This window comes from Rhamphochromis longiceps, linkage group LG12, assembly GCF_057381845.1.
Source record: "Rhamphochromis longiceps isolate RC_006_pf linkage group LG12, R_longiceps_female_GT1.1, whole genome shotgun sequence".
Lineage (NCBI taxonomy): Eukaryota > Metazoa > Chordata > Actinopteri > Cichliformes > Cichlidae > Rhamphochromis > Rhamphochromis longiceps.
Window position 1 is genome coordinate 30,501,154 of NC_140568.1, and position 25,739 is coordinate 30,526,892.

Below are 25,739 nucleotides of genomic sequence, written 5' to 3' on the forward strand. Positions count from 1 at the left end.
GGGATTTGATAAACTGGAAATGTAAAGGTTACATGTAAATCTTCATGTTTTTAGATGTTTAAATGTTGTGAAACATGCTGTAAATAAAACGGAGGTAGACTAATTGCTATTTAAAGGCTGTATGAAAATACTCTGCAGTTTAGTGCAGGATGAACAGGTTTGTTTGCTGTACTGTGATGGATTTAGAGCAGTGGCTGTGGTTTCATGGTCAGAGTAAGGTTACATCAAATGTAACAGAGATTCGTATAAATTTTAGCTGTTGATGTTTAGATTCATTCACTGAAATCCACCTTCATACCAATTTTATACCATCTAGAAAAAAGATAGTATAAATAGTGTACTGTCATTGATGAAAATCAGCCAGGACTACTTAACATCTACTGACATCTGGTTGAATTAAGTTGTGTACATCCACAAAGAGCAGCAGGTCAGCTGATCACAGTCTGTGAACTGAGAAAATCTACTGGAGAGCTCGACAGAAATTATTGTGGGTTATGTTTCTTTTCCCCATACTGAGCCATTACAACCAATTCTAGTCTTCCCCACCTAATGAAACCCACTTTAACTCCTCACTATACATATTTTCCTGTTTAGAGGCAAAGTCACCCAAAGCTGATTATAATTAGAATATAAAGAAGTTAGACTGAAGTTTGTATTCCCATCTGCTGATTTTATGTTATTTCATCATTATGTTGTGTTATTTTATCATTAGGTTAATATAGCACAAGGTTCAGTTAGCTTTGCACAAAAATATAAACCTCCTCCAAAGAGCTACTTTAATACTTTGTGCTTTATACTTTGAGTATATTACAGAGCTGGTACTTTTTTACTTTTACTTGAGTAAAGAAGTTGAATCAGTACTTCAACTTTTAATGGAGTATTTGTACTTCTTTAAGTCTGTACTTTGGCCAAGTCTGATTGTCATAGATCTTAAAGTGTTGAATGGTTTCTGGTAGGTGAGGATGTCTTGTGACTCAAAAACCATAGGTAAATATTCTGATATCACAGCTAGATAAGAGTCCTGCTGGGGTGCTGTAGGTTCTCTAAGTGCTGTACTGGCCTTAATTGCGTAAAATTTGTTCTTATTGTGTACTAATTGTACCCATTATCATGTAGTACCCCTCAGAAATGTTTCACTTTCCTACCTTTGAAATAAAGGTACTGAATGATAAATATGTGCTTAATAATGTGTTTGAATAATTGTTGAACAAACCGAGGCTTTGAATGGTGTCGGTTCTGGGTCAGAAAGATGTTAGAAAACAAAGGCTAATGTCACAGCTATGTATGTGATGTGCTTTACACTTGGTCACATTGAAATCTAGAACCACCTTGTTGTTGGTCAGTCAGTGAGATTTCTTTTCTCTAAATATCTAAAATTCAATAAACTATAAAAGTTAAAGTCTTTCAGGCACTGAATAAAATTGCTCTTGTCGATCAAATCACCCAAAAGTTGGCTTTTGCACTGATAAGGAAGCAAATATCTCAGAATATGAGAATAACTGGTTGCTTCAGGACTACATGGAAAAGACAAGGCAGGAAATGGGGTTTGTTTTGCTTAAAATAGATGCTGTAAGACCAAAGTTGGTGTTTACAACAGTAAGCACCAGCTGTGTTCAGACAACCATGTTTACTATCTGTAAATTAGACATATGTATATGTATACTGCTGTGTGTTGCTGCTAAGTATACCACGTTTCCACTTTCAGTTGGGAAGTAGTTAAAATAGTTGGGTATATATATGTTAAGCCATATCCATGCAATAATTGCCTAAATGCTGTAAAATGAGCCAGAAGGACACTGGTTCAGTTGCAGAACTCTGTACTTTTCCACATAGTTCTTTCTGGCTGTAATAGAAGTAATTTTTAAAGCAGCTTCCCGGTAGTATGTCCAACTCTGCTGACCATCTTTGCCAAGCTTAGATCTCCTTATAAGATGCGTTCAAGGGGAATCATTTGCACTCAATTTGAATTTTCATCTATTTAATATGTCAAGTAATTTATCAAAGCCACCCAAAAAAGACTAAATCTGAATTTGGTGGAGGATTTGGACTTGAACCAGATTGTTAAAGCAGATTGGAATTTCAGATACAAACCTTGTGGAATAATATGCATTTTGTGCACAAAAGATTTCTTTGGGAATTCACTAATCTCAAATTGAATATGCTTCCAATATAATTCTCTTGATTGTTTCAGGGTATTTTATTGTCTTTCTTGAATGCTTTAAGTGACTATTTTTATTCACAGGGCTGAATTTCAAAAAGACCAATGTGTCTTTGAAAGTGTCACATGATTATTTCCTAAATTATGAAATGGAACATTTTAGGATTAGGCTTTATTACTCCTATGCAGCATTTCTTCTCTCTGTCTTTTAATATCAACCCCTTCCCTCCCCACTGTACGAGCATGGACACACATAAATCTTCCTAAGGCTTTGTATGTGTGTATATTACAAAGAGATGCAATGAAACTGCCTTAATTCATTTTTTGTTTCCTGAGTGGTAGCAATACAGATTACTGGCCTGAATTTGACCCTCTTCTGAATGCTCAACTTGATTAGTAATTGCATAGCTGGATAATAAAAAATCTTTAGCCAGGGGATCTAATAATATAACTGAATGTATTTCTTTTATGATAATAGTGTAGAAAATCTCCCATTTATACACATTAATGGAGCTTATGGAGCTCATAGGGAAGTTTAAGGCTGGAATATAAAGCAATTTCCATCACCTCCCGTAACTTATCTCATTCTGTTTCAGTTACATGCATGTCCACAGAACACATTGATCATTTCAAAAAAGCTCAGTCTGCCGTTTGCCTGTGCGAAACCCAGCTCAGTGGATACCATTACACTGTAAGCTGGAAAGCATCAACAGCCACCCCAAGCTACTGTTATATTTTCGAGATGTTGCTTTCGAGCTTTGCAATTCAAGATAATTTTGTTTACAATGAAAAACTATGGATTCAAGGCTCCATTTAGCATCTTGTATATATTGTTACATACAAGGGTTAACCAGCTCTGTTCCCTTTACTCCACTCATTTATGTTTCTGTTCTGACAAGACAGTTTCCTGATTAGGCAGGAAAGCTGGTTGCAGTACATCAAGGTCAGTTGTATTTTCCGTAATGATGTGTACAGGGAGGGCCATTTATATGGATCACCATAATAAAATGGGAATGGTTGGTGATATTAAAGTCCTGTTTGTGGAACATTAGTATATGTGAGGGGTCAAACTCCTCAGGATGGGTGGTGACCATGGTGGCCATTTAGAAGTCGGCCATCTTGGATACAACTTTTGTTTTTTCAATAGGAAGAGGGCCATGTGACACATCAAACTTATTGGTAATGTCACAAGAAAAACAATGGTGTGCTTGGTTTCAACGTAACTTTATTCTTTCATGAGTTATTTACAAGTTTCTGACCACTTATAAAAAGTGTTCAATGTTCTGCCCATTGTGTTGGGTTGTCAATGCAACCCTCTTCTCCCACTCTTCACACACTGATAGCAACACTGCAGGAGAAATGCCAGCACAGGCATCCAGTATCCGTAGTTTCAGGTTCTGCACATCTCGTATCTTCACACCATAGACAATTGCCTTCAGATGATCCCAAAGATAAAAGTCTAAGGGGGTCAGATCGGGAGACCTTGGGGGCCATTCAACTGGCCCACGACGACCAATCCACTTTCCAGGAAACTGTTCATCTAGGAATGCTCGGACCTGGCACCCATAATGTGGTGGTGCACCATCTTGCTGGAAAAACTCAGGGAACGGTCCAGCTTCAGTGCATAAAGAGGGAAACACATCATCATGTAGCAATTTCAAATATCCAGTGGCCTTGAGGTTTCCATTGCTGAAGAATGGACCCACTATCGTTGTACCCCATTGGAGGGATCCATCCAATGTGGGTTAGTGTCAGACCAATAGCGGTTTTGTTTGTTAACTTCACCATTCACATAAAGGTTTGCCTCATCACTAAACAAAATCTTCTGCGTGAACTGAGGGTCCTGTTCCAATTTTTGTTTTGCCCATTCTGCAAATTCTGTGCGCCGATCTGGGTCATCCTCGTTGAGATGCTGCAGTAGCTGGAGTTTGTAAGGGTGCCATTTGTGAGTAGCTAATATCCGCCGAAGGGATGTTCGACTAATGCCACTCTCCAGTGACATGCGGCGAGTGCTACGCTGTGGGCTCTTGCTGAATGAAGCTAGGACAGCCACTGATGTTTCTTCATTAGTGACAGTTTTCTTGCATCCACATTTTGGCAAATCCAACACTGAACCAGTTTCACAAAACTTAGCAAGCAGTTTGCTAACTGTAGCATGGGAGATGGGTGGTCTCGTAGGGTGTCTTGCATTGAAATGTGCTGCAATGACCCGGTTACTGCGTTCACCAGATATCAACACGATTTCGATCCGCTCGTCACGTGTTAACCTCTTCGACATGTCAATGGCTGTGAACAAAGAGAAACTTGTAAATAACTCATGAAAGAATAAAGTTACGTTGAAACCAAGCACACCATTGTTTTTCTTGTGACATCACCAATAAGTTTGATGTGTCACATGGCCCTCTTCCTATGGAAAAAACAAAAGTTGTATCCAAGCTGGCCGACTTCTAAATGGCCACCATGGTCACCACCCATCCTGAGGAGTTTGCCCCCTCACATATACTAATGTTCCACAAACAGGACTTTAATATCACCAACCATTCCCATGTTATTACGGTGTATCCATATAAATGGCCCTCCCTGTACTTTATTCTACTTTTACTGACAATATCATAATCTCAAATCAGGCGGTACACATTTACTTCTTAAACGCGATGGTATATCTGGTAATGTTTTTACATTGTTAGTTTGTAGACAGCTTCAGTTGCTGGAGCTGCCACAAAGGTGGGTCTGCCTGGTGTTTATATATTTGCCTCTATGTGGGCAACTGTTCAACAAAACAGTGTACAGTGGTCCCTCGCTATAACGCGGTTGACCTTTCACGGCCTCGCTGTTTTGCGGATTGTTTTTGTGCAATTTTGCATGCTTTTTTTTTCTTTTCTTACGGCGCATTGTGTTCTGCGTCCTGATTGGCTGTAGACCATTGTCAATCAATCTCCTCCGTACCGTGTCTCCTGTACAGAATGTTTCAGCTTGTCAAATTTACATAAATCTTCGATTGCTGGCAGTGTGACTCTGAAGTGCTGTTTGTAAGTTTTCTCGCCAACAAACACAGCAACATCGACTAAACGTTTTGCGCCATCAAAGGCACCTGCAGTAGCAGCCAAAAGGCAGGGGAAGATGCTAACCATCGCACAAAAAGTTGGACTTTTAGACACGCTAAAGGAAGGTAGACGTTACAGTATTTTTCGGACCATATGGCACACCGGATTATGAGCCGCATTAAGTGAAACATAACAGTCAGAAGATAAGTCAGACTTTACTCAACTCATTCTTCTTACTTCCTCCACTTCTGTACTATTGATTCATTAATGTTAAATTCTCTCACAGCTCCATGTTCTGGACCTGAAAACAGGGTTTGATCTTTGGTTTCATTCTATAATACTGGACTTATTTTTCTACGAAGGTTTGAACTTTGAGAGAGAAACAAGAGAGAAAAGTGTGAAAATGTTCATGCCTGTCTGAGAAAAGTGTATAAAGTGTGTATTTAGGGATTTTACAGCCTTTAAACATCTATAATAATTGTAAAAAAATAAACCTGGCAATTTCAACTATTGCGGGTTATTTTTAGAGCGTAACTCCCACGATAAATGAGGGACCACTGTACATCAAATTAAAGGCAGAATTTGAATGTGCTTGTGGTGCGAGACCCCACTGGTGTGGTGGCTGGTGTGATTCTGTTATAGGTTGGTCTCTAGTTATATACAGTGAGCTAAATAATTATTTGATTTCTCACTTGAATAGTTGCTAATTGTGATGGTAGAGACATAATATAAAACAGAATTCTGGATTTACAATACGCATTGCATAAAAGTTCTTACTTGATTTGCATGTGATTGAGTGAAATACGTATTTGATACCCAGGCAAAACATAACTTAGTGGAAAAAAACACTTTATTGGCAATTACAGCTGTTAGATGTTTCCTGTAGTTGGTCACCAGGTTTTCACACATCTCGGGAGGGATTTTGGCCAACTCCTCTTTACAAAAACTCTTTTAATCTTTTAGGTTTTGTTACTGGCATTTGGTTTCCACTGAAGTCTGGAGACTGGCTAGACAACTCAATGACATTAATGTGCTCCTTTGTTTCCTTGGTAGTATGTTTTAGATCATTGCCATGCTGGAGGACACACCCATGATATATCCTCAGTGGTATGGCTGAGGGAAAGAAGTTCTTATCCAACTTCCAAATTCAGCACGGGATCAAATAATTATTTCCCCCACTGTAGGTTGTTTGAAATGTCAACATGGTGAAAGCCTTTGCTGCTGCATCCTGTTGCAAGATGATCTCTAATTACATGCCTACTTACATCTCTAATTACATTTCAGGGAAAAGTAAAGAAAGGAGTTTTTTTTTTAAATATAACATCCTTGTAGTGTCTTTCTGTTATCTTTAGTAACTAAAGACTTAATTCATGGTCACCCCTTAAGTAATCTACAAGTGTTTTCTCTTGTGAAAATGTCAAAGCCCTAAAATGTCAAATACATTGTAATGTGTCACTGTTTCCTTGCAAATTGTAAATGGCTGAAGAAGTAATGTGTTTTCTCACTGGTTGCATTCATATATATGGTTTATGAGTGTTTCCCGCTTTTCTGTCTTCCACCAGCCACCACTGAAACACTTTGGCTATAGATAAAGGAAATTACTTTCACAGAGATAAAATGATGATCAGATCGAACACCTTACCATTTGGATACCACATAGAACTTCATTTATATTTCTTTACAAGGGGGGGACTGTAAATGTATTGCTGACACACACAGACGTAGATCTTGCCACCTACACCTCCTGTACACCACTCAGGGGGTGTTGGAAACTAAGGGCTACCTGGCCACCTACCTTACTGCACTAATGAATAAAACAACAGTCACTTGGAGCTATGTGTGTGTGTGTGTGTGTGTGTGCGTGTGTGTGTGTGTGTGTATGGCAAGCTTCTGCTGATGTGCTGGCTTTTAAATGAACTCCTCTGGCTGGCTCTTTGGCTTGCGACCTGATTTAAGTGTCTGCATGCATATACGATAACCTGAGAAGCAGCAGTAAATGACCACTGTCAGAACAAAGCCAGACTCATCCACTTGGCATCATTCATCTTTCACATGCCTTTGCACTGCGACTAAGGCAGGTCAACTAAACATCGTGCTATTATTTTTCTTTTTGTTTTTTTCTGACTGGAAGGTCCACACTACTACTTCAAAGTGTGATTTCTAATGATCAGCGTCTTTCACTACATTTTGTACTGAATAGTTTTAGACCTCAGCCACAAGACCTTAAGACCTGTTGCTGGAGGTTACTGGCTAATGCTAGGTGAAATCGACTGTAAGCAGGGTGCTGGACCAAAACCCTCTTTGTGTTTGCTGCATTTGCTTGTATTTTGGATGAAGACAGCAACTTGTCTGCAAACTATTTGTTTGAGTGGTAGTACCATAACCTGAGAACATTCACCTTCAAAGTAAAGACTGTGCCTCACCCCACCGAGGGTTCACAACCACTTGGGTAATAAAAGTAGTCTCTTGTTGTTTGCAGGGAATATGGCATGTATCTTACAAACTACTGTGACAACCTGCTAGTTACCAAAACAATGGCAAAGAAACTATTCACCAAACAGTTGTGGGATATACACTTTTCCCTAGTGTCCGATATTTGCCAAGGGATCATTAATTAGCTTCCTAGGCCTGTGTGACTGAGGCCTTATTGAGTCATTTTACTCAATAAGGTAAAATGACTTAACGTTGCAGATACTCAAAAAGTTGATTCTATTTATCTGAACGTAGTGTTTCCAGATGATGTCCAGATGAACATAAACAACTTTTTTGGGAATTCCTTACTTTGAGCATGCATCAAGACCTTTGCAGATACCTTTTGCAACTTTTTTGCAAAGCTCTAAACACATTTTAGCTATGCACTTTCTAGTTTCACAGTTACGTTTGCAGAAGCTGCAAGCACAAGGTTAATGATTGCAACGGTCTATAGACACAATCTTGAGAAGCAGAGTAGGAATAATGAGTGTACTGTAAGAGACGGTGGGCGAAAAGGAGGACAAGAACAAGACCATGAACAGTAATGTAAGATGAAATTGTGTGGTAGACCATACCTTGCTTAATGGAATTACATCTTTTATAACAAAAACAACGTCTCATTTCTTCTAATAGTAAATGTGCCATGTAGATTTATTTTGTAAACTGTATGATGACCACATGAGGGTGAAAGTGCTGAACATTTTTTTGAGTTACTTTGTGAGTGATCTGAAAATTATTTTCTCTTGAGCATTGGAAACTGTTTTGATGCAGTTGTTGGTTGTTACTCATTCACTCAGGTTTTGTGAATGAAAACTGAAAACAGTTTTTTCTTTTATATTTTGATAGTTTTGAGAAATGGCTGAAAGGTTTCAAGAAACATCTTTTAAATTGTAAAAACTTGTAAAACATTTGTCTTCAGGTTAGATTTTGTGTTGGTTTAGGTTTTTTTTTTTTTTTTCTAAACCTTCATAAGGGGTTTTTCAAGCCATTTACGCCTTGATCTCTGCACACGGCTTTTGACAGCAAACTTTATTACTTGACTGCCTGAAAAAATGTCAAGGGCTTATGTACTCAGCTTCAAAATTCCTTGAATCTTGCTCACTCAGTTTTTTATCATGGAAACCAGGCCTTTTCATTAATTCTAATCAAATATGGATCCCACAAAAGTGATCCTAGAAATGCATTTTATATTTAAATATGCTTTACAAACTCTGTTCTTCTTTTATAATGGCTTTTAAGTTAATTATTTGGATATTGTAGTCATATAAATGTGAATTACAGCTGAAGCAGAGAATGTCACTTTAATGGACCATAACATTATCAGATGGCTGTACCACTGACCCCCTGCCTTTCTTTAACTTACAATAAGGAAACTATTTCCCAAGTGAAATATTACATTGTTCTGGTTGCATAAATACTGTGAATGTGCGTTTAAAAAAATTCTAATGTTGCTTTTATGGTCATATTAGTGAGTTATTGTTCTGGAAAATGTATTAGATGTTTCTGTGAGTTTTCTATGTGTCATTTTAAGTTTTCTTAAATTTTCAAGAAAGGTACAGAATATTTCAATAAGATCCCAGATAGAATTCCCAAAGCAGGTGATTTGTACTACATTCTTTCTCTAACTTTAATCTTTGCTGAATTTCCAAACCTCAAAAACGCAGAAGGAATTTCTTAGTTGATGAATGAGAAGTGCATCAAGATTCTGCTTGTTCACAACGACGCCACCGCTTTGGCAAACATCCATCATGTAGCTACAAACACTGACGTGTTATCGCTGTAATGAATATCTAACATCAGGATTCATTAGGAGTTGATTATAACCACTTAAACCTACACGGAAACGCAGGCTGGCAGGTTAATTTTTGCATGTATGAAGAGCATGTGTGTGCACGTGTCCAAATATGTCAGTGTTTTTGTTTCTAGCATGCTTGTGCAACCGCGAGGATTGCCCATTGCTAATAGGTTTGTAGATAGAGGAGCTTTATTATGCTCTTTATGACTTTTTAACGGACTCACAGCTCACTGTTGAGCATATATGTGTGTGTGCATTTGCATGAGTGTGAATATTAGTAGTGAATATGAGCAAGCTGAGTGCAGGTTTGCAACAGAATGTATTCCGTGGGGGTGGTAGTGTACTGAGAAGAGGCCTTGAGGGAATGAGGGCTCGAGAGATAGGTGGTGGAGAGAGAGCATGACAGAGGGATAGTGATGGGTGGAGGAGAGAAAATGTATTTCATCAGAGAGAGAGAGAGAGATAAAAGGATAGGCAGCGAGACAGAAAAAAGAATGATGGAGTGAAAATGAGGAAAACAAAAGTGGTACTAACTCTGCTCCATGCTGTGTGTGGGCAGATAGAGTGGCAGTAATGAAGAACAATATAGTAAGACAAAGTAAATGAAAAAGAAAAAACAGTCACTCATTTATGAAGCAAATATACACCTGATACTACCATTGCGGCTCTAAAATCCAACCTAATTTTGGACTACAAATGTAGTCTCATGTTACTGTTCTGTGTTGTGATTATCCCCCTGCTGAACCATCTACATCGGTCTGTCATTATCTTACAAAGAAAGGCATATAGCGGTTATAAAAAGTACGTGCCCCAACTCAGTACATGAATGAAAGCAGGGAGTCCACGACTATTACACAATAGCTGTGGAAGAGAAATGTGGGGAATGGTTGTTGCTGTAGCTAACTGGATCTTTTCAGCGGCTTGTGTATGATGGGCTGAATGAGAAATAAGTAACTTGCAGTAAGTAATGATATGCTAATAAGCCATGTTTTCATTCTGTTATGCTAGTTAGCCATACGGAGCAGTTAATCATTCATTAACACATGTTCTTAGAACGTTTATTTTAAGCATTAATTACAAATAGGTCAGCATAATGAAGTACGGTTTTCCTTTATGATGTAATCATAATCAAGCGATCACATCTGTTGTATACTCTTTTTTTTCTTGTTCATCCATTTCAATGACTTGAGGTATAAACTAAAATGTGGATTTAGGAAATGATTACAGATCTACTTGATGATATCCTCGTGAATTGCAGGATTGAGGACCCAAATGGAGACACAAAAGATTCACTGACAAACAAAAGACAAACCTTTATTTCAGCTGATGGAAACTTGATAATATAAAGTTCACCAGGACAGTGAAGAAAATTCAAAACTGAACCACAGCAATGATTGAAGACCCTAAGATAAACATGAAGGCAAAATAGCACTATCTGTATGTGAAATGGCAGTCAGAGAGTTAGACACAGGAGGGTAATAAGATGCAGGTGGAGATAGTAAAATACAATGAAAATGGAGTTGAAGTAAAACTACACACAAGACACTAGAGACAAATGAAAATAGAACGAGAAGACAGTAACTAAACAGGGAAATGGAGACAGATGAATAGACTTGACAATTAACTTGAACTTGAACCCAAATCCAGACACAAAAAATGGACTGAAAAACAAAAGCAAAACCTATATTTCAGCTGATGGAAACTTCACAATATGAATTTCACCAGGACAATGAACAGAATTCAAAACTGACTGGTGAAACACAGCATGGATAATACACACTGAGATGAGGACTGAGGGAAGACAGCACAATTTATAGACAAAAGGATAATCAGGGAAATAGACACAGGAGGATAACAAAGGTAGATTGACAACAACACAGAAGGGAAAGCGAAGCTAAACACGAGGCACTAGAAACAAATGGCTACCAAAATACAACAGAAAGTAAAAAACAAACAGGGAAATAAAAACACTTGCATAAACTTAACCTAGGAGACAAATGAGAATAAGACAGGAAACACTGAGGAAACAAATTAAATTCTATAACTAGGACTAAATTATAACAAGAGTAAAGGCTCCCAAAATACTCAAGAATAGAAACAACAGAAACCAAACTAAGAACACCTAACACACAAGCTGGAAATAAACCTCAAAAAACACAAAGACAAATCTGAGATCATGACAGTTCTGCTTTGGAGTTTGTTTTTTTGTTTTCATTTATATTAGTGCTGCTTTTAGAACGAGTGCTTTCTTTCACTGAAAACATTCATGTTCCTATTCTTGCGTGCATTCGTGTAGCCCGACTAGTATTTAAGTGCTTAAGCAGAAGAGAAACGTTGTGGCAGCATAACCAAGGACAGGAAAAGAGAACTACTTATTATTGAAGTGCTTGTGTAATGATAAACAGAGCTCAAAAATCTGTAGAGGACAAAGAGAGGACATGAGGTTGTGAGGAAAAACAAGCGGGGAAGATGACAAAATGGACAAGACGGGGGATGTGAGAGGAAGAAGAGAAAGATAAGTGACGAGAGAAGGGCCAGAGGATGGCAGGTGATGACAGGGAAAAAAAATCATGTATGTTAGATGACATAGATGACAAGTATGTGATGGAGGGATAAAGATTAGGCTGGGTGAAAAGAAGGAGAAGCAGAGAGGCTATGTGAATTAGAGAGAAATGTGAAGGAGTGAAGTGAAGTAGAGGAAAATGCTGGAGAGAAAAAAGAGACAAAGGGGTGGAGAGTTTAGAAGTTTTGAAATTGTAACTATAGGGAATTGGGACAAGGATAGAGTTTGATAGCGTGAGGTTGAAGAAGACTACGGCAGGAATATAAATGTCAGAAGATGCTGAAGACATGCAGTTTGCTGGAGAAGGAGGGCAAGAGAGGGCGGATTGTTTAAATCCATCCTTCCTTGAAATATAATATGACATTTATGATGTGTACAAATCTGGAGCCTCTTACCAGCGCTTCAGGCAAAATCCTCCCAAATGTTCGGCATTAATCAGGAGGGTGAGCTTTAAAGACTCAAGGTGCTCAAGTAGAGCGGCTTCGTGCGTTAAAAGCAGATATGAACGTTAAATTCAGATGTTTTTTGATACCTGTTTTTATTACCATTTCTTTCAAGTCCCTTACAGTCTCTCTTACACTTTCCTTTTAAACACATTTCCTTCATTTTTGTTTGTTCATTTTTGTTGTTGTTTGTAATTCATCAAATACTGAAAAAAGTCTTCCACAAAAAACAAGCCAGCTTTGTGTAAGTTTTATTAATTTGATTGTTAAAGGGTTAATGTTTTCATATGCTGATGGTCAAGGTTTGCTTGTTATATTCAAGTTGAGTTTGATTTTTAATATAGTGTGAATGAATTGCTGTTTGGTACTTAACCTTTGGTTGTTGGATATTACCACCATTCAAATGTGCCTGAAAGGCTTTTGCTTCATTATGACAATGCTGCAAAAGAAAGTAAAGAGAGAATCGTGCCTTTCTCAATAGAGGACATATCTTTCAGAGTTTTCTGTTGTATTTGAAAACATGGCTTCTTGATTCTAGGAAACATAATCACCTGCAATACTGCATACTGTTTGGCGAAGTAGGAACAGCAGAGATAAGTACACTAGGATTTTGTGTTGTTTTGCTTTGCTTTGTTTTAAAGGAAATACCGAAAGTTATTTTTGGCCAAGTTTGACAGCCCTTGTTGGAAAAATAGAATATGTGATTTGTTTTAAATGATGCAGGAAACATCTGAATTATTGATTCAGTAATAAGAAAGCCTCTGTCTGCCTGCTACACACAAACATATACACATTTTTAAGTACATCGAGTCTTTTCAAGCCATGCCAGATTTACTTGGATTAGATGTCACACACTGCATCACATTGAAATAAGAAAGGGCGTGGGGGGGGACAAGAGTGATAACGACAGCAGAGAGAGGAGATAGTTAGGGAAATATGAGGAGGGAAGCAAGCAAGGAAACATGGGGTAGAGAGCAACAAAAATGGAGGAAGGTTGAGCTAAATAAGGAGTACAAAATGGAAAACAGCTTGGAAGGGAATGTAGGCATGACGAAGCATGATAGAAAGGCAGAGGACAAAGAACAAAGAGAAAGAGAATTAGGGAAATTGGCTAAAAGAATGTTGAAAACAGACAGACCTAAGGAAAAGTATGTGAGAGATGGTGAGGTGGAGAGGAAATGAGCAAGTTAGGATAGTTGACAAAGAAAGGGAAACTCTTCAACAGGTAAAGCTCCAAATCAGGAAGTAGGAAGGCAATAATCCAATATTTGGATCGATTATCAGTCTGGTTTTGGCTCAAAAAGCTGGATTGGCCATGAGTATTTTATGCTTACTATGCCAGTAACTATACACCAGTTGCTAGAGGGAGAGCTAACATACCATGGTAGGTAACAGCAGTTTGGACGTAACTCGTGCTGTGAGGCAAACAGTGTTTCTTTTATGTCTATAAAAGTTTTGACAAGCCCCTATGACAACACTTGTCCCTCTCACTCTCATTATGGAAGCTTTTATTGTGCTTACAGTAACATAGCATGTTGTTATTTGTTCAATATTATTTTGCCTATTCTGTATCCTACTCCATACATTTGTCTGTGAGGAGGTGCACTCACGTGGTTGCTGGAGATGTTTGCAAGTTGCTAGGTGAAATCAGTAGCAAAATGTGTGCTGCACCAAAACGTTTTTATGATTGTGGCAGTCATTGTAGTTGGCATAGAAGGCAAGACAAGTTTATTTATATAGCACAATTCAACAACAAGGTGATTCAAAGTGCTTTACAGAGACATTAAAAAACAAAAACAAATAAAAAGCATGATTTAAAATTGATTAAAAAAAACAGTAGATAAAATCAGTAGTTAAAATGTAAGTTTTGAAATTTAAGCTTAAAAGTGTGGATTTGGTGTTGTATTCAAATGCAGCTGAGAACAGGTGAGTCTTCAACCTGGATTTAAATAAACTGAGTGTTTCAGCTGATCTGAGGCTTTCTGTGAGTTTGTTCCAGATATATGGAGCATAAAAGCTGAATGCAGCTTCTCCGTGTCTGACAGTGTCTAGAAAACACTGACTGGTGCCTCACCACTGTAGCCAACATGTTTGGGAAAGCCATAACTTTTAGTTTGAATGTTCTCCGTTTTACAGCTTGTCTTACTTTTCAAATCTTTCATACGAACTGCAGGCAGTCTGCTAGCAACTAAAGCAATCTATTTGAGTTTGTACGTGCAGCACTGTACACGTATAGATCTGTGTGATTGGAACTTTAGAAACTTTATCAATTTCATTCTGCCTAACATCACCCTCTAGTAACCACTCGCCAACTGGTTGAGGAATACACATTTTCCCTTGTGACCAGTGGTTGCCAGATGGCCTCTGTGATTGGGGCTAGAGTAATTTCACACTCAGGTCACAATTAATACAAGAAATGGATCAGTGCAAGTTTTGTCTACATGCTGATATGATAGATAAGAAGGAGAAGATAGACACTTTATCAAACAGAGCTATAATTTCACAGTAGCTGTCAAGGGTATACACAGGTACACTGAAGATACACCTTAGGTCATTCAAGTGGTACATTGCTATCACTCTAATTATCATTTACTTATAACTTGGCTTGGGCTTCAGTATATTTTCATAACTGGCTCACAGCCACCTACTCTACTGTTTCCAGATCCCTGACAATGCTGGCCAGACAGGAGCTGAGTCAGCTGTTGTTTGGAAATCAGCTGGACCTTGCCAAAAAACAGTCCAGAGCTGACTTAAAGAGAAACACAAAACAAATGTTGCCGTCAGTTTTCTGTCCCCGGTTGCACACAAAGGGATACGAATTTAAATGTATCTCAGATGAGCTAGTTATTTCACCTAATGCTTAATGAATGAAGACACACAACAAATGTTTCACCTACTAAAAGTATATTCATATGTGTGGGAGGAAGCAAAGCCTTGGGTATCAACAGTAGGTCTCTACAAAGGAAGCAGTAAGGCAAAGGTCTGTCTAGATTAGAAGGGAAAAAGGTAAGACATTGACAGAGACGTGGCAAAGAAAGGGGCGACCTTGGCACAGCTTTGTGTGACAGTTTGACAAAGAACTGGCGTGCTGCTGAACTACAAATTCTGCTGGCTGCTCGCCTCCTTAACGATGGAGCAAATTAATTTACGTGCCTATAATGAAAGAAGTGAAGGAGGAGGGAAGCAGGGAGGAGAGATGAAAAAAGTAGGAGAACGAAAGATTTTTCTTGCACAAATCAGGTTACCTGGGAGATTTGTCCATGAATGCACAAGGGGATAGACGGCAGTCAGAGGCATCCCTCTGACATATAGTCAAGCACGCACACAGTTTGCTTCCATATTTCATTTAATTGTGCACACATGCTAGATATGGTCAGAGTAACCTACTGCAGATGCACAACCCTGATAACGAAGTAACCATGTTTCTGGGAATACTTGAACACAATAGACCCTGTATCTAGCAAAACTACATGAGAATTGTGTATGTGAGTATATTCTGGTGTGAGGTCATATGATAAATATTAGAGCTGTTTTTATATCTGTTCCTGTCATACTCCACTGGCCTGCTCTGGTCACCAGTGACCATTAATTCTTTGTCCTCCTCCCTTTCCTTTCTTACACACACACACACACACACACACACACACACACACACACACACACACACACACACACACACACACACACACACACACACCTACACACACTTACACATTAATTCTATACTCCCTTTCAGCTCTCACATCATTGCTGTAAATAACAGTGTGTTTGTGTGTTTCGCACACGTGTGTTTGTGTGCGAGTGTAATTTAGGGCATTTGACACTGTAGGACCATAACCTCTGCCGTTCATCGCCATCATCACTCAGCACTGCCGCTACCTTGCTTTCATCATCACATTGAGCCGGAAACACTTAAGTCTAGCCTTGTCACAAATCAGTAATACATCATGTGATTTATGCTGTGACGTGTGTTTGTGTGTGTGTGTGTGTGTGTGTGTGTATTCCTACACATTATCCTTGTCAGGGTTCCTGTCACATTACTGTCATCAGCTGCAGTTTCAACAACAGGTGTGTGTTTGTTCGAGAGACAAAGGAATGATATTTCAGATATTTCTTCAGTGCCCCGTTTCGAGTCGTCCTTAAGAAAAGAAGAGAATCAGATAGAGGCATATGGTGATAGGGAGAGAAAAGAACAAGGGGGAGCTTTACAGTAGTAAAAAGCTTGAATGGATGAGCGTAAAAGGCCAGAAGGCAGGTGTAAAAACTAAGTGAGGTGGGAATGGATTTTCCAAAGCAGCATACAGGGAGTGCAGAATTATTAGGGAAGTTGTATTTTTGAGGAATAATTTTATTATTGAACAACAACCATGTTCTCAATGAACCCAAAAAACTCATTAATATCAAAGCTGAATGTTTTTGGAAGTAGTTTTTAGTCTGTTTTTAGTTTTAGCTATTTTAGGGGGATATCTGTGTGTGCAGCTGACTATTACTGTGCATAATTATTAGGCAACTTAACAAAAAACAAATATATACCCATTTCAATTATTTATTTTTACCAGTGAAACCAATATAACATCTCCACATTCACAAATATACATTTCTGACATTCAAAAACAAAACAAAAACAAATCAGCGACCAATATAGCCACCTTTCTTTGCAAGGACACTCAAAAGCCTGCCATCCATGGATTCTGTCAGTGTTTTGATCTGTTCACCATCAACATTGCGTGCAGCAGCAACCACAGCCTCCCAGACACTGTTCAGAGAGGTGCACTGTTTTCCCTCCTTGTAAATCTCACATTTGATGATGGACCACAGGTTCTCAATGGGGTTCAGATCAGGTGAACAAGGTGGCCATGTCATTAGTTTTTTTTCTTTTATACCCTTTCTTGCCAGCCACGCTGTGGAGTACTTGGACGCGTGTGATGGAGCATTGTCCTGCATGAAAATCATGTTTTTCTTGAAGGATGCAGACTTCTTCCTGTACCACTGCTTGAAGAAGGTGTCTTCCAGAAACTGGCAGTAGGACTGGGAGTTGAGCTTGACTCCATCCTCAACCCGAAAAGGCCCCACAAGCTCATCTTTGATGATACCAGCCCAAACCAGTACTCCACCTCCACCTTGCTGGCGTCTGAGTCAGACTGGAGCTCTCTGCCCTTTACCAATCCAGCCACGGGCCCATCCATCTGGCCCATCAAGACTCACTCTCATTTCATCAGTTCATAAAACCTTAGAAAAACCAGTCTTGAGATATTTCTTGGCCCAGTCTTGACGTTTCAGCTTGTGTGTTTTGTTCAGTGGTGGTCGTCTTTCAGCCTTTCTTACCTTGGCCATGTCTCTGAGTATTGCACACCTTGTGTGCTTTTGGGCTCTCCAGTGATGTTGCAGCTCTGAAATATGGCCAAACTGGTGGCAAGTGGCATCTTGGCAGCTGCACGCTTGACTTTTCTCAGTTCATGGGCAGTTATTTTGCGCCTTGGTTTTTCCACACGCTTCTTGCGACCCTGTTGACTATTTTGAATGAAACGCTTGATTGTTCGATGATCACGCTTCAGAAGCTTTGCAATTTTGAAACTGCTGCATCCCTCTGCAAGATATCTCAGTATTTTTGACTTTTCTGAGCCTGTCAAGTCCTTCTTTTGACCCATTTTGCCAAAGGAAAGGATGTTGCCTAATAATTATGCACACCTGATATAGGGTGTTGATGTCATTAGACCACACCCCTTCTCATTACAGAGATGCACATCACCTAATATGCTTAATTGGTAGTAGGCTTTCGAGCCTATACAGCTTGGAGTAAGACAACATGCATGAAGAGGATGATGTGGACAAAATACTCATTTGCCTAATAATTCCGCACTCCCTGTAGTGAGTCTCTCCACCAATTATTATTATGTCACAGTCACACTACTGCCTGGAATACTGTGAATTTTGGTCCATAGGTATTGTTCCTCAGTTGACGATTATTGACTCTGGTAGCCGAGACTTTTCCTGTTGCACAATGGCAACGCTTATCTCTCCTTTAAAAAAAGAAAATTCAATTCAACTCTTTGTGTACATATTGCAAATGTTTATGTTTCTCGCACACAGCATCTCACTAAACCACAGTGAGTTATACATATCCGATTTTACACAGAATGAACAGTAATCCCTTTGTTTTTCAAAAAGCAAACCCATTTTTCTTTGATAAGCAGCATTTTATGTTGTATAGTGCTAATTAAGCACATTAAATGTTTATAAAGGTTATCATTCCTACATAGTAAATTGCAGTGGTTCCATTGCACTCTACAGCACAGCATCACACGGCTGCAACTGCTAGCGTGGGTGTAGACTCTTAGCCTTGTTAAAAAAAAAAAAAATTAACCTGTAGATAAACTTCTGTTGTGCAAACCAGATAATTATGCAGATAAATATGCATGTGTGATTACACAATCATGGCAATAAAGCTGACATTAAAGCCCACATACTGACTAATGATCATCCTTTTTTTTTCTCTCTTATTTTCTTTTTTAAATGTACTTGTATATTGTTCACATGTTGAAATAAATTACCAATCAATCAAATCCTTTGATCTTTCACAAACACACACACACACACATATATCTATATCTATATATATGTATATATATATACAGTATATATGATGATGATTGAGTGTGTGAATCAAGATTTTGTTACTTTCAAATCAGAAGGAGAAATTGACCAAATATGAACATGTAGATGCTGCTTTGTTTGTTAACTGCATATATTTACAGTGAATAAAAAGAGAGGATATGTAAAAGCGAACATTACTGAGATTCCAGCAGATATTGGCTGGGGCAAAAGAAAAGACTATTCTAACTTATTTGTGGCTTTGTGTGACAACACATTCCCCTCTTTTTTTTTTTTTTACCTCTAGCATCACTCATCCATCCCAGTCGGTTGTTTAGCAGGAAGTAGATAAACAAGTTATTTATTACCTCTTTATCAATGTAAACAAACTAGGAAATGAATACTAAACACTTAAATTTGATCGATACTTCCTGACCAAAACACTTTAAGTTTTTGAATCCTACATCACTAGAAATTGACCACTGTTGCTGATAATGCTGTTGACGTCGAAGGCATGGTTGGGGAAAAATGTTGATGATTTAGTACTTCTGCTCACACGCTGTATATGTGTGTGTATGTGTGTGTGTGTGTGTGTGACTGCCCTTGAGGCATCCGTGTAAAGCAAGATTCAGTACTTTTATATCCTGGCTTGCTGATTTAAGCTGTGACGTCTGCCTTTGCACTCACAATCACATTACTGGAAGGGAGGAAGAGCCAGGGCCCTGTGTGTTGTTTGTGTGTGTGCATGTCTGTGTGTGTGTGCGTGTCTGTGTTTGCTAATCAGCATGCAGTAACGCTGTTGTTCCAAAATAGCTGACAGTGAACAGCAGACATTTACCAATCGTCTGTTCTCATCTCTTGTCTTGTGCTTTCTTCTTGTGAAAAGTTAATTATTTTTTTAATATGTACACATTAAAGATGGTAATATTTGGGAGATTCCAAAATAGTTTGATTAGTGTTTGAGTTCAGAAGCCTCAAAAGGTTCATGCTACTCTTCAATCATTAGGAACAACAGGAGCCAAGTTTAGCTTTAGTGAAATAAAGATGAGAAAGAGTCAGCGAATTGTAGTGTGTTTATTTTCCAGACTTAATTCCGATTCTTTGTTCACATTTACCTTGGACTTTCATGCCCCCCTGCAGTGACTCCATGCCCCAGAAAGGGGCCCCACCCACAGCTTGAGAACCACAGCCTTAAGGCATAAAAGCATGTTTAAAACACATTTGGATTAAGATTCAAATCTGCTTCACAGACCAAGGACTTTTTTTTTTCATTATCACCTACATTTTTTTCTCATCTCCCTTTCTGCATGCACACTGGGTCTCGATTAAAGAGTGTTATTTTCAGTCACATGCACGTAGCTAATATATCACCGTGCAGGTGTAGCAGCTTTGATAGAGAAATGATATAGGTGATAACAGAAGAAAGAAAAGTGACATGAAAAAATACTACAATACGGTGTCTTCTTCTCCATTTCAATATCTTTTGTTACCATTGTGGTCACTAGATCCCAAAATGCATTGCTGGTGTGATAAAGGAAATACACACTTTACAAGGAAACAAACCATATGCAAAGAGAGTGGTGTACGATGCAGTAAAGCTTTTAACATATGCCTGGGAGCAGGTTACTATGGAAACATCCTTGTAGAAACCTAGATTAAAGGAGCCATTTACTGTTCCCTCTGCATGTTTGTAAAAAAAAAAAAGACAAAAAAAATATTACAAAACTTTATCCACAAAGGAAAACACACAGAAAGTCATAAATCAGCTTACTAATGTCAAACATTTCGATGTGCTTTTGTCCTCTAGGCATATAACCTTTACAGTGTCATGGTTCCAGTTTAAAATCTGTACCAATCCTCTCCCAGCAGTGTCATCTTCAAACTGATTGGGACCTTATTCAAAATTTATCACTAATGGAATAGTTAATGTCTTTGTTCTTCATTCTTTATCGCTTTGTCCAGGCCTGCTTGTCTCACCTCATCTATACTGCATGATTATAAAAACAACCAAGACTCAATCAGTTGCCTGGTATTTACAGTTGCCTAATGCTGAGGAATCAAGTGATTGAACGATACATATTTAATGAGGCCTTTGACGCAGAGGCAGTTAACATATCATTCCTAACCGCATGTGGTTTTGAATGAGGTGTGCGTATAAAGGCTGTGCTGGAATGGATTGCCCTTCAGAAGTTGAGTTTAATCAAAACGTTGTTTAAACTGTTGCAGATGTGATAATATTTAGGGTTTTACAAATTTTGCTAGCCACATATCTTTTTCTAATTAAATGTATTGACAATTAAATTATTGACAGTTTAACAGATTCCAGTAACCTAAAAAAGAGCATAAGGAAGAGATTTTTTTTTAAACAATTAAAGAGGCAAGTGGATTTCTAAAGCACAAGAACCAACTAATCTTATTGTAAAAATGTAATACTGTATATGATTTCCTGGATGATGTATCCAAAGTACTGCAAAATAAAGACGGTGAAGTTTGGGCTCTCTGGGATTTAGTCCACAACCTTTGTGGTATTAACATCAGGCTATGCACAGCCAATTACAGATATAGTTTTCTAAATGTGGTACAAAACAGCCCTCAGCCAAAGCAGCCTTCTTGGTTATTAATGGATTTTGCTACCTGTGTCTTACACACATGCACAGGCACACACATCCACACTATACAGTATGAGGCTTATTTTCTGGTCAATGAAATGCGGTTAGCAGTGCTTCACTGCGCTGGCTTACACAATTAGTGGCCCAGTGGATTCAGGGGATAAACTGGGTTGAATTGAGAGGCTAAAGAGAAGTAAAATAAGAAAAAAAAACATACGGTTAATTGTGTGTAACAGACCAAAGCATAGACCGAATCTCTGCTAGCCAGTCAACACCCCACATTGCCTCATTTGTCTGTCTCAGCAGCACTGCAGGTTGACATTTATTTTTATGACTAATTTAGTATTCACTAGTGGGAACTTTATCTGCCACTACAGATACTAACACACACCAGTTCTTCTTCCATTTCCCCTTGTGGGGCAACTGTTTTGTCTGAGTCAGTGCCCTACACTAGGTAGTTTTTGACACTGGAATGAACATTCATGTAAGCCCATTAGTCCCTTCTTTTTCATGCAGGATGCCAGAACAGGGGCTAAATACTTAAAGTCTATATTTCTAGACTTATTTGAAGCTGGTTTCATGAATGTGGGTAATATAATTGGTTAAATTTTGCTGCCTTTGGTTTCCAATACCAGCATTACAAGGCAGTTAGCCATTTAAAGAATGTAAATGAAGGAGATTCCCTGTAAACACATTACTAGCTATTTAGTGAGTAGTAGTGAGGTGGTTATATATTGGGGAACTCAAGCACAGGTGGAAAAGGCATCAGCGGCTTTTCTATAGGTAGGGTGAACACTAAATCCACTTGGATGGAATTATATTTTGAGGCATTTCTTTGAAGAATTCCCTTTGTAGATTACATACTTCAGAGTTCTGTAAAAATAACCCAAAAGATAATGCCTTTTTTGTTTCTTTCCTTCTTCTTCTAATAGGTGCCATCTTTGATGAGTCAGCACGGAAAGATGATGAGGTGTTTCGCCTTGCTGTGGCGGATCTCAATTTAAACAACGAGATTTTGGAGACAGAGAAGATCACCATCTCTGTGGAGTTCGTTGATGGGAACAACCCTTTCCAGGCTGTGCAAGAAGGTAGGGAGATAATACTGTGTTGTAACATTTATGCATTGCACCAACAGGACTAATAGAATGTATCTGTTTCAAATTGAAATATGTTTTTCTTAAATATGTTGATGCATGCTCAGTCATCCAGGTAAGGAAATCCCCAAAAAGTTGATTCTGTTCATCTGGACGTAGAGTTTTCTCCCACTGTAAACGCTACGTCCAGATGAACAGAATCAACATTTTGGGTTTTCTTAAATAGCTTTTCTTATATTGGCCTTATATAGGGATGGGTGTAATTCTGTGTTTGCTTCACATATTCTAAGTTACACGTTTGCTTTAAATAGATTTAAACAAAAAAAGGAATCATTTGTGTTTATTTTGATACCCCAGCTCCTTTTTTGATTTTCAAATAATCCTGAATTGTTTATGTAACACAGTTAAATACATGTATTAATTTCCATTTGATCCAATGCAGATTTAATTAAAAATGTGTAAAATTTGCAGTATTTCTACAGACAATCTTAGTCTTGTTATCATTTTAGAACTGAAACACATAAGCATGCGGTGCTTTCACAGTCATTTCAGCATTTTCCTGACCTATTCTATCTTAAGAACATGAACTGATTCATGTGGGAAAAAATAAAGATTTGAAAAGTTGGCCAACTTTTAAAAATATTTTATTTTTATTTTGCATTGCTGGCAGGCCTTTATGAGTTGACCTGCATCACAATCAGTTGAGGATATGAGGTTTTTTCCCTCTCTCTTTTTTGTTTGGGTTTCCAGCCAGTTTATTTAATTAAAATCTAGTTTGTAGAAGAAATTGACTCTGGGATGTTCATATTTTTAATCAGTGGACATTCTGAATTATACAACTTTTTTTCATCCATGTGGGCATTTATATTTTAATATTATAGCTGCTGGTTCACAAGCCAAACCAACAGGCTTGATTTTAAATTGGAATTCAATACGAAAGAATCACGTATAACTAAGCTTAGTTTGACTTGTTGACTTATCACTGGTAGTAATAAGAAACAGAAATAGTCTCAATCAAGGGGAAACTGTCAAGAAGCCCTTTTTAAGGAAGGGAAGCGGGGAGAAAAGGCTGAGGTATTCCAAATTAACCTCAGCAACTTAACATTATTCAAGCAGTGTGGGATTCTTTTGTTGGTTTACCTGCTGATCACATGCTTAAACGCCTAGCAGCAACCCTTGTTCTCACCAATGGGCTCTGTAGCACAACATAAATTAAAATAACCCAGAACATCATTAAAAATAAGCAGAGAGAGAAAGAATGTGTGGGTATATTAATTGACAGTGCCACAGGGCATACATGAACAAACATACACAGTGAGCACACCATAACATCATGCAAGATGTGAACAAATAAACATATACATTAACTTTAAGCTGGGGCTGCTGGAGATACGAAACAAAAGAACCCAAGAATAGCTTTCTTTATAAACATTTACCTTAAACTTTCATTATTTTTATTTAAAAATTAATCTTAAAGTCATCATCATTCTTTTTTAAACAGATGGCATTGTTGTTTAATGAAGAGTGCTGTGAAAAATTACAGGATGTAATTTAATGATGTGGACATTCAGTTCAGCTAAGCAACTTTGAATGACATGTTCACTTTATTGGTGTAAGCATTTGAATTCAGAAATATTGCAAAATACAAAATATAGAAATGAGGCAGAAGTATTGGCACTGCCTACATGACTAATGAGTCATCTGACAACAGGCTGTGTCACACACATTCTTTTCTACTACACTGTGTGAATTGCTAATCAGGACATTTGTCTAAATTGTCTAATAGTCATCCAAAAGCCTGTGCAATGTAAATAAATTCTCATCTATTGTCTTCCTCTCAGGATGTAAGGATTATGTGATTTTAGAAATGTCATGGTTGATTCACTCTTACAAACGTCTACTGTGTAGTACAAAATTCTTTCTATAGAACATGGAATTAACAAAATCCAACAATCAGGCTATCACGAGCAGATACAACTGGTGCACATATGGGCCAGTATCCATGATTTGGGAACCATTATACTGAGTTCAAGTTTTTCACAGAGAAGCTCGTATTTTGGCTCAATGAAATGGAAGTGAAATGGAAAGACAAACTGATCGTCACACAAGCATCCATGTGCCTGTGATCGTTTTTGACTGGCGGGCTGCCTTAGAATAAACAGAGATTTGATCAAGGCACAATAATGAGCAGGCACGAAAAGAAACAAACATTTTGTTGTAAACCATGTTGCACCCGTGTTTATGCCCTTTTAGTTTATTTGCTTCGTCTGATACTTGTGCATGCATTGTATTCGTATTTATATTTGAAATATACCTTAGAGTACACACAGCTGACTGTGATTAATTTGTAGTTTTGTTAAATTTACATACATTGTAATTGGGATGAGGTTCAGCCCTTCTCCATGACCCTTTATTCTACCAGCAGAAGAAGGGCAGTCAAGAAATTGCAGTAATTACATATTTAAAAGTGAATTCAGAGTGATCAAATGCATAAAGCTTTTTAATATTGCACGACAAAATTACTACTGATGATTTGCATTAATTCGTATTCCTTCTTTCAGTATTGGATCCCTTTTTTATTGATTAAAGAAAACAAGTGAAGAGGAGGGTAGAATGGGGTCAAAGTTAGAAACGTGAATAAAACAGAATCACTGTTCTCACTGCTTTGCAGGTTTTTTTTTAATTGACTTTAGAGATTTAAAAAAAGAAAGGGGAAAAAGCCCTGAATGGATTTCTAAGTTCTGACAGTTTACATGTTAGGACTTTGAATCCCTTCCATGATTTAATTAACTGATAATCAAATACAAAGAGCCCTATTATCAACATCCATTCACACACTTAAGTAAGAGCACACACACATAAAACATTATATTAGCTTTGGTGAAACAGAAAAGGGAAAAACAGAGAATACATCTGTGGGCTTGTTTGCATTTCACTCAAAACAGGCAGCAGGATTAATGCCCATAGCAA

The 25,739-nt window shown here is 38.1% G+C and overlaps 1 protein-coding gene across 1 annotated transcript in view; it reads left to right on the top strand.

The window, feature by feature from the left end:
• Positions 1-25,739, top strand: part of grid2 (glutamate receptor, ionotropic, delta 2) — a 548,960-nt gene that overhangs the window by 73,470 nt on the left and 449,751 nt on the right. The window contains exon 2 of the mRNA XM_085425768.1: positions 22,608-22,763. Coding sequence (XP_085281894.1) covers positions 22,608-22,763 — 156 coding nt within the window. The remainder of the gene's footprint in view (positions 1-22,607; positions 22,764-25,739) is intronic.